The 10405-nt window shown below is 43.5% G+C and overlaps 1 protein-coding gene and 1 long non-coding RNA gene across 2 annotated transcripts; both read left to right on the top strand.

Moving 5' to 3' along the window:
- Positions 1-3: 3 nt before the first annotated feature.
- LOC118501260 lies at positions 4-10132 on the top strand. The gene is made up of 2 exons (XR_004903882.1): positions 4-273; positions 7271-10132. It is a non-coding gene; the product is annotated as an uncharacterized LOC118501260 (long non-coding RNA).
- On the top strand, positions 220-2259 carry GVQW3 (GVQW motif containing 3). The gene has a single exon (XM_028516941.2). The coding sequence runs from the start codon at positions 741-743 to the stop codon at positions 1371-1373; it is 633 nt and encodes a 210-aa protein (XP_028372742.1). The 5' UTR covers positions 220-740; the 3' UTR covers positions 1374-2259.
- Positions 10133-10405: the final 273 nt, after the last annotated feature.

The raw sequence follows: 10405 nt of genomic DNA, 5'->3' as shown, positions 1-10405 counted from the left end.
CGGGACGCTGCCGCCTCCTTCCCACAATGCACCCTGGCGCCCGGGGGTGCCCTCTCTTCCCTTAGTCTTCCTCCCCCGCCCCTTCCCTTCCGCCGACTTCTCCGCAGGCGAGCACGCGCAGGGAAACGCGCCTGCCCGGGTGTGGCCAGCTGGAGGCGGGGGCTGGCGCGGGCTGCCACAGTGCGCCTGCGCAGTTCTACCCCGAGCGGGAGGGAATTGCGTATGCGGGCGTGTCTCTTGGACTCTAGAGCTGGTGAACCCAGGGCTGCTTCGGTAGGTTTGGCGTTCGCGGGATTCTGCGTTTCTGGGGCGAGCTTACACGTTACGTCACTGGTGTATCTCTCCTTGCTTGTTTAAGATACCACCACTTAGTCCTCTGTTGCAGAAATCGCCGTAGACTTTTAAGCGCCGCGGAATCGGGACGACTTTGGTTACTGATTTGTACACTCCCGGCAGATCTGCGTGCAGTGTGTTGGACGCAGAGGTGGGTTGTAGGAGATTTCATTTTCCCCAGCTTTGCGGCTACTGTTTAGCCCCATTTGCTTCTCAGAACGGGCTTCCCCAGCTTCGACTGAAAGCTGAGGGCCGAAAACTCAGAAAAGCAATTCCTTTTTCCTGGTGAGGCTTCCAGAGGATCAAGAATAGCAAGCGAACTGATTCCACCTGCAGTCGTATAGAGATTGGTCCCTCTGTCTTCCCCGTAATCGTAGCCTGTTAACGTTCCTGTGTTAAGTTCCAAAATGAGTGACCGCTATCTAGAACAAAGGATTAGTATAAAATTTTGCGTGAAATTAAACAAGTCTGCAAGTGAGACCCACCATCTTTTAAAAGAAGCGTATGGGAATGAAGTCATGTCTAGGGCCAGGGTTTTTGACTGGCACAAAAGATTTAAAGGAGGACGGGAAGATGTTCGAGATGATGCCCGAAGTGGCCGTCCAGTTACCCACCGGACAGATGAAAATATCCAAAAGGTCAAGGACTTGGTTTGTTCAAACAGGCAGTTAACAGTGAGGATGATGGCCGAAGAGTTAAATTTAGATAAAGAAACTGTCAGACTCATTCTGAAAGAAAACTTGAACATGAGAAAATTTTCTGCCAAAATTATATCCGCTATTTTGAAGGATAACCCTAAACCTCAAAAACTAGACTTTTGTTTTGATCTTTCCAAAGAAACTAGGAAAAATAGGTTGTGTGTGAAGAAAAAGGTAATAGGCTCTGAAACATGGAGGCATCTTCAGTGTGAAGCTGGCGGGGAAATGCCTCTGCCTGTCTCCCATCCCAGAATCCACTGTGCCGCCAGCCAGCTTCTGCAGGCCTCATCTTCAACAAGCCTTCCCACCAGGGCAGCTCAGGATTGGTTCACACTTTGGTGAAAGGATTGTGAGGTAGCTAAACCTGAGCTAAAAAGCTGCCTCACTGCTAGGCACCTTCATTTGCTGCTGCTCTGTTTCCAGTCATCTGTACCATCCCTCCCTCCATGCCATGGCTCTCCTTGGTTACTCTGCTGGACTTGGGCCATATCTTCCTTGCTGTTCTGCACAACTTTGAAGAACCTGTGGCTGCTGACTTCTGGTTCTTGCTTGTTCTTGATTTCTTTTGCTTAACAAGTTTGGATCTCTTCACTGCCCAGACCTTAGATTGTTGTGGCTGTCCTGTTCCTTCCTGTGTTCTCAACATGCTGCCTCAGGGGATCATACCAGTGAGAGGTGGGAGCAGGATCTCCTGGAGTCTGTATCACTGTGCCCAGGGAGGCATGCTCTTCTGGGGGGACCCCCAGAGAAGGCCTCCAGTTCCAGCCTGCTTCACAATGAGGCCAGAGGTATGGTACAGAAGGCAGTGGCATGCTGACATAAAGAGCAATGCTAAGGGCCAGTCCAGCCCAAATGATTCAGTGGGAACCCCTCCGAACTTGGGTTGGCCTACCCATACTGAGCTCACAGACCTAAACCTCACAATAGAGGGGGATTTATTTCATTCTAGTCCTGTGCTTTGGACCCTGCCCCCACAACATGCACATGCTCATTTGGGTATCTTCTCTGCTGGAAGAGGAAGATCTGGTCCTTGAAAAGACTCAGACCTAGGTTGTGCTGTGTGGGGAGGGAGACCAGGCAACACTAGACCAGACCCTGCATTAAGGAAGCTGCCTACGTGCTGAGTCCTACATGGCAGCCTGATTTTAGAAACTATTGGCAGCATTTGTCAGGTGCTTTTTGGATACCTGCAGTTTTTAGAACACGGCTGGGCATTGACAGTGTGATATTGTAAAACAAATCACCAAGGGCTGGGTGGACTTCATGGATGAAGTGGTTCATGAGCTGGATTCATAAGGAAAGATGGGGCAAGAGGCTAGGAAATTAGGGAAGGCTTCCCAGGCAGGCAGAACAGCATGAGGCTTTGAACCTGCAGCAGTAAGAAAGTGATGGCACTTTTGGCTGGAGAGCAAAAATAATGATGTTGCAGAGGATGAACAATTTGGGATCCTTTGCTTCCTCTTCTCTGCCCCCAACTCTATGCCAGTTGTTTATAAATTGTGGATAGTTTTTTTTTTTTTTTTTAAGATTTTATTTTTTAGAGATGAGAGGGGAGGGAGAAAGGGAGAGAAACATCAGTGTGTGGTTGCTTCTAGCATGCCCCCTACTGCGCACCTGGCCTGCAACCCAGGCGTGTGTCCTAGACTGGGAATCGAACTGGCGACCCTTTGGTTTGCAGGCTGGCACTCAACCACCGATCCACACCAGCCAGGGCAAATTATGGATAGGTTTATAATAACTCACTTATTTGGTTATCTAAACTTCCCATCAACCCCTGCCCCTCGCCCCCCGAAAAAAGCAGTCTATGTAAGTTCAAACTCCTTTATGTCTTCCTGCCTCTCCACCAGGATTTATGGAATGGAACTTTCCCCAGGTGGGTTCCAAGTAATACCGCTTAGACTGGAAACATCTCAGAATGACTGGTGGAGGAGCAGGGAGCAGGGTGGTTATTAACAGCATTTCATAGGATTTGCCAAGGTCTGTGCTTTATCCAAGAATTTTTATACATAACAGCTCCTTTTATTTCCCTAGTAAGTTAGTAAACAACATTGGTTGATAGCAGAGGCCCAACACTTACGTAGTCGTTCTTTCATTGAATCCCCTCTAAAATACAAGTTCTACACTACTCCCTGTCAGTTTTGAGGCACCCTGAAACCTAGACCTGATTACACAAACAAAAGATATTGTGCGAGAAAACTCAAACCAAGCAACAGCTTACAGACTTTTACCTACTTAGTGATTTCTAGACATCCCATTTCAGGACCATTACATCTTCCTACATCAGATGAAACCCTGGTTCCCCACAGGCACTCTGCATTGCACTGTGAGGCAAAAGTCCCCGTGGCTGTCTATTGCAGCTTTGACTGACCTCATTAAAAATATTTTTTATTAAATTTATTGGGGTAACATCAGTTAGTGAACCTCATACTAATCCTGGGCTAAAGTCCAGTGGTGACTTGCAGAGTTGTGTATTCCTGGGCCAGGGCCCAGATCCCTTCACAGTCATTCCCTTCAACCTATTATAACACAGAGGTCCTGAGATAACTTATTTTTGGACTTATTCCTGTCCTGTGCACAGGGCTGGAGAGACCCTTCCAAAGGTGCTGGACTAAGACCATGCTGGAATACAGGGTACCAAGAGCAATGTTGGCCCATGCAGGGTTTGGACACAGCAGCTGGAAACAGGTAATCAGGACTGAATTATGAAAGGGACTTAATTTATTATCTTAGATCCTGTCCCGAGTAGAAGTCACGTCAAATGACTACTTGAACCCAATGCAGGGTTTCCCAGAAAATATTCAATGAGATGACAACTCTGATGTACCTCAGATTTGGGGGAAGTAAAATTACTGCCGAAACACTCATCCAGAGCCAACCACACGTGGCTGCTCAGAATCATTAGATCCCAGGCTCAAGGGATGGCAGAGTTCATATTTTACAGTAACTTATGTGCCTACCACCAAAGCTCTTTTATTGCTGACATGAATTTTGCTCTGTCTTGCACCTTGCTGCCCAGGGCTCCTGAACCTATAGTCTCACGGATCTACCCATCATCACGCCCCAGGCTCTTGTCCTTGGCTTTTCTCAAACATCTCTCAGTTTATTCTCTACCAGTTTGCTCTTGCTCCTCTGTCTCCCTGGTTCTGGACCACACCTCCCTCCAGTAGCTGCTTTTGGTCACTTTGGTGTGATGATCTTGAATTGCCCTTTTGGTCATGGTTTTTCACTCAACTCACAGCTAACTCTGCTCTGATTTACGGATCCCTCTTCTAGCTCCTACGTCAGCCTATAGCCCCCAGTAAAGAAATTGTCTGTTGTAGCCCTGGCCCCAGGTTGCCTTCCTATCCTTAGGAAGCAGGGTGGGCAACATGGTTAGGGTGGAGGAGTTCTTGTTTTTGTTTTTGATTAGGGGCATACAGAGAAAGAGAAAAACTCCCTTTCTCACCCTTAGCCAACGGGTTCCACACCTCAGCAGCAACCAGTATTACCAGTTTCTTATGGAGGCAATTTAGTTACCTCACAGAAGTTTCTCTGAAATACAACATCCAAATCCCATTCTCCCAGCAATTATATTTTCCCGGGCAAGAGAAGCTCCACCTAATGGTAGTAGATGAAGCCTAGTTCTCTGCAGGATGTCAGGAGGTGAGCTGGCAATCTGCAAGCCTTGACCTCAATTCTCGAGCTCAAAACAATCAGTTGATGAATCTCTGGCTTTCAGGCTGATCTTCCCCTTCCCCATTGGATGTTACATGCCACAGCTGGAAGTCCTGGAGGAACAGAAACCTTTCAGGGCAGATCATCCCATCACTGATTTTATTTAATTTTTCCTGCATCCATTACCCCACCCTACCTTACTCTACCTGTCCCACTGGTAATACTCAAATCAGAAAGAATAAAATGTCCACCGATCTTTGATTTTGAAAAACAGATGGAAAGTTCTGCAGTCTTAGAAATTCTGCCCCTGGCTTTGAATTCTCATTGAAATATGATTGTTTGGGAAGAAGGTGTACCTAGGACCTGCTTTCCAGAGCCCTCATTTCAGATCCACTTAGTCAGCATTTACATGTGCCATTAGAAATGCCCTGAGAAATCTGGATGTTAAATGGTTTAAGGACATCTAGCAAAGAAGTGTGGCACTACTGGAGAGTCATCTCACTATATCACAGTGACAGCTGTTTAGCCAGCCTGCTCTTTGCAAACAAGTCTCACTGGCCTTGGGATTGCATCTTACCAGGGTCCCATGTGGCTCAATTAGTAAGAGCTTCCTTTGCTGCCGGAACTACATATGGAACCCTGTGTTCTTCCACTTTTTAGTGGAATCAGATCTCTCATTTTATAGGCTTTCCATCCTATCCAAGGCAGCCCTCACGTATTTATCTTCTCTACTTTCTGCCTTGTTAGATCCTTGCAAATAACTGTCCCAAATGCATCACCCCTCTACTACTGATATTCAGAAACCAAAAAAAATCTGTAGTGGGAAATTTCAATACCTCCAAGGACCTACTTGGGTCTAGCGAAAGGGTCATAAAGGAAACGTCTTAGGATTTGTGGGCCACGCAGCCTGTTGCAACTACTCACCATTTTATTGCAAAAGCAGACAGCTAATAAGGAAACAGGTGAGCATGGCTGTGTTCTAAAAAAAGAAAACTTTATGGACATTGGAATTTGAATTTCATATAATTCTTACATGTCACAAAATATTATTTTGATTTTTTCAACCATTTAAAAAGCTAAAAAAAAAACCTGTTCTTACATTCCTTAGCTTTCACACTGTAGAAAAACAGATGGCGGGCCAGATTTGGCCCATGGACCATAATTTGCTGACTCTTGGTCTAGTGTTCATAAAGTGTATATATAAAATGACAGTGATTGATTCTTTTCCATCAATAACCTTGTTAATACTAAATTGATCTGGTGGAGTCTGACAATTTACTGTATAGAAATTATGGAATATTAAAGGGAATCTTTATGGTGCCAGGAACGTGAACTAGAGTTGAATGACTGACTATTTTACTTTGACCCTATTCTGGTTCACAAAATGAGTTTTGTGCTCTTTTTGACTCAAAACAATATTACACAAACCACTACCTATATATGCCCTGTAATATCTCAAAAACAATTTTGTCAGTATTACAACTGGTGATAATAGAATGAACTGAAATTGGTTCCAAAATAGCCTTGACCTTGGGCAGCCTTTGAACAAATTTGTCACTTATCAAAGTGGCTCTATGGAGGTGAAATTATAGTTTTTGCATGAATTATAGTTTTTGCATGCTTGCAAAAATCTATATGTATATATTTGCAATTGGTGCCAAGGTATGTCCTTTTAGATGTGCGTGCTTGTTTTTTCCCCTAAAGAAGGCTGTATTGGGTCACCTTCATTTAAACCGATTTTCCAAAGTTGAAATAGACTGTCAGGACTGAACAGACCTTTACAAGGGTAACCCAGCTGGTCATCTTTCCCTTGAATCCAGGGGTGACTAAATTCTACAGTTGCTGAAAAGCTGCATCTCAAAAGAAGACTCTGTGTTAATTTAACACATTGTTACTGAGTGGCTGTATGTGCCAGGCACTGTCCTGTGTGCAGGGGCATAGCAATGTACAAAACGGACCCAGTCCACAGATCTGTCAGTCTGAAATCTAATTATATTGCTCCGCTTCTGCGAAACTTGTTCCATGAGCTCACACTAACTCATTGTTAATTACATACTTGAAATAGGAATGACCTTTGCCATAGACCTCTGTATGTTCCACTTAAATTTTATTATCCTTTAGACAGGCCTATGTTGGTAGAAAAACACACTGGCAGTGTTGGAAGTGTAAATTGGCAACAGCTTTCTGAAAAGCAATTTGGCAGTATCTATCAGGAGCTTTAAAAATGTTTATATCTTCTGATCCTCTAATTCCAATTCTGGGAATCTGTCCTAAAGAAATAGTCTAAAATGTGGGTGGAATTTATGCTTAACAATCCAGAAGTCCAACAGTAGAAAATTGGTTGAATAAATTATAGTATGACTCTACAATAGACTGTAATGCCATCATTAGAGTTAATGTTTATGAAGAGTTAACACTGCATGGCAAAGTGTTTATAATGTTAAAAGAGTGATATAAAAAATTGTATATATAAATCCAAAATTGTTTTTTAAATGACTAACATTGTTGGAGTATGAGTGTTTTCTAAATTTTGTATATCTTATCTTTTAAAAACATTTCTGAAGTATTATTACTTTTATTATCAGAATAAAACAATAGCACCAAAGTTGGCAATGGAGAACGTGAAGCCAGAGCACTAGTTTGGCCCGTGAACAATGAACTGGCTTCGTTGGCACAGGCTGTACGGACTGTCGGGAGCTGGAGTGGGACAGAAGGGAAAGGGCCTGCCCCAGAGAGAAGTGGTTGTGACCAGAATCCCTAGAGAAAACCAAAGTGATATGAGGAAACACCGCAAGTGGCACGCTCCTGTTATGTAGTCCAGGTAGGTAAAGGAGCATGTAGGGACCAAGTGTATTCTGAAAATTGGAGAAGGATGTGAAATACTCCCCTGGGTGAAATTCTTCTTGGTTGGATTTCATTCTTTACAATCTCTTATACAAAGGGAATATTCTTGAGATGGATTTTGTTACCGCTGACTCACTAAGAATCCTTGAGCCTTCCATACAATTTCTTAGGATGGGAATGGCTTTTAATGTGCCAAGTCTACCTTCTCCCATACCTGGGCACTCAAGCAACACGGATGCACACCTGAATACCTGGCATTCTACACTGAGAATAATACATGCTTATCATGTCGTAACTTATAAAACTCTAAGGTTTGCACATGTTATTTTGTCAGTGTCCAGAATTACTGTGCTTTTTATGTATGTCTAGAGAGTTACCATGTTATGGGGTTTTAAAATGAGAAGTGATACAGACCATGCCTATCCATAGATGGAATTGTTGTTATGTTGGGAAAATGTGTCCTTCATTGTTGCCTTAGCAGAATATCATTAAAGTGCCAAATGTATCTCCTTGGTGAGATTTCAGACTTTCAAAGGAACACAAGGTAAATACAGGTTTATAGGCATATAGATTATGAGTTTGTCAAGCTGAAAGAGTTCTTCAGTATTTAAGTCTAAGTCTAATGATGTCCTTTGGTCATAAAAAGAACAAAAGCATGAGACTTGGGTTTCAGGCCCCCTCCTTAACAAGGCTGTGGCTTTGGGCGGTTCACTTGCACCCTTGGGACACTGGCCTCTTCATCCCTGAAAGGAAAGGAACAACACCTGTCTCACTGGGCTGTTCGGTTTGTTTATTCAACAAGTATTTATTGAGTGCTTGTATATTTCTGCCACTGTCCTGGGCACTGAGGATGTAGTAATAAGTGACAAAAACGTTCCTCATGAGCATACATTTAAGTGGGGGAGGCGGGCAGAAAATAAGAGAAGTTAGTCAAAATATAGTATATTAAATAGTGACTCTTAGATGTGAGGCTCACATTAAATAACGTGTATGACAGGCCCAGCACAAGACCTGGCATGCAGTAAGTACTCAGTAGATAGTAATTTCCTTTGCTTCTTTGGTCTTCCTAACAGCTCCTGAATTATTCTACAAGGTGGTAGTAAATTGGCAAAAAACCTGACTCATTGCCTTCTATCTCTTGCCAGTTAATAAGGCCTAAACCTGTTTTTGCTTAAGAAGACAAAGGAATTCTTACAGTGTGTTTTGTACTTCCTGTATGGTGGATTAATCAAGGTGGCGCCTAAACACCATTGGTAAATGGCCTTTCCCCGCAGCCAGTTGGCAGGGGTCCTTGCCTGAGGCTAGATTGCAGGTGTTAGGTCCACAAAGACAAATGCAGAGTGTCGTTGCTGTTTAAGCAAAACAGAATAGGAGACTGTAATTGCTGTTTCCTTTAAAGAAAAGATGTGTGCCTTGTGTCCTGTTCCAAGTATTGGAAAACCGGGCAAAGATTGTATTATTTATGAGAGACCAGAGCATTGACAAAAAGCCAAGAAAAGGAAAGTTTAATGCTTGTGGTATGTTTATATTTCTGCCCATTGTAGAAAATTTGGAAAGTCCAGAAATGTTTAAAGCAGCTGCCAAAAGTTCACTCCTAGGGTTCAGGTATCTCAGCAGACCTACCATTCTGCCTCAGCTTCCTCCTTCTGTGAACCGTCATTTGCCGAATTCCTTCTTTGCACCTGGGCTTGTACCAGGCAGAGGGTATAGCCCTTGCCCTGGGCAGTGCCTTGTCTTGTGGAATAGGAACAGGACCAGAGGTGGGAAGGTCACCAAGAATGGGCTCCTACCTTGACCTGTCAATTTTTTCCAGAGGACAACTCTAAAGAATAAGCTTTTGTCAAGACTTTGGAACGAAAATTTGGAATGATCACACTTAGGGTGACGTGGAAATGACAAAGTGGGTAAGGAAGATGCAGAACACAGAATGGTAACTGGCCTGCTGGCCGTACCAACCCGAGCTCCTCTCGTATAAAAGGGCCCTGGGCTCTGTCCACCGGCTTCAGTGTGCAGCTTTGTCTCCCAGGAGAAACCGGACATGAGGCTGCGGGCCAGTACCCCTGTACCTTGCTTTCAGAAACTAATAAGTGAAAATTCAGAATTACAACCCAGATTAGATGAGGAAATTGGCCCAGGGAGGTTGAGTGACTTTTCTTGAATCACACATTCAGTTGGCAGAGCCAGGATAATAATGAAGGACCTTGAGTTTCACTCAGTCCGGAGAGATTTTTCCGTTACTCCATTGGTAATAATTTCCCCTACTGAAATGTACATTCTTAAGATATCTTTAAAATAGCGGTCACCGTTACATTTGATAAATATGATTTACCAACAGTTGATTTACATGCAATTTTTAGGGAACATATTTATGGCATAGAAGGTGCTACAAAGGTTTCTCCAAGTTTCCACGGGGTGCCCGTGCTCCCCCCAACCCCCAGTCCTTCTTCCAGAGGTGTGTATTCATAAGTAAATGTTGGCATTCTGTCGTTCATTTTTTCCAGATGTTCTTCCCAACTAGTGTGTTATGTTTTGTGTTTTTAATATTTCTCATATACTCAGAATCTGGGCACATAAATCCTAATAAAGTTCTCAACTATCTCCTCCATGCTGTCTAAAATTTCCGGGTGTGTTTATATTTATAACACAGTGTCTGAAGGCATGAACACTATCACATCATTAGGGCTTATATTCTTAAACCCTAGACTTGTGTTTCAAGATGTTCTGAGAATTCTTTACACCTCACTTGTAAATGCCACTTTACTGCACCATGACATTTCCATAGTAACAGATACTTCAAACAGGAAAACAGAGAAAGCCCGAGGAAAAGGGAAGTGGGTTTCAAATGCAAAAAATAAAAAGTGTATATATTAAAAATA

The sequence above is a fragment of the Phyllostomus discolor genome, chromosome 6, assembly GCF_004126475.2.
Source record: "Phyllostomus discolor isolate MPI-MPIP mPhyDis1 chromosome 6, mPhyDis1.pri.v3, whole genome shotgun sequence".
Classification (NCBI taxonomy): Eukaryota; Metazoa; Chordata; class Mammalia; order Chiroptera; family Phyllostomidae; genus Phyllostomus; species Phyllostomus discolor.
The sequence above is the reverse complement of the archived record's forward strand: the minus strand, read 5'-3'. Positions and strand labels throughout refer to the sequence as shown.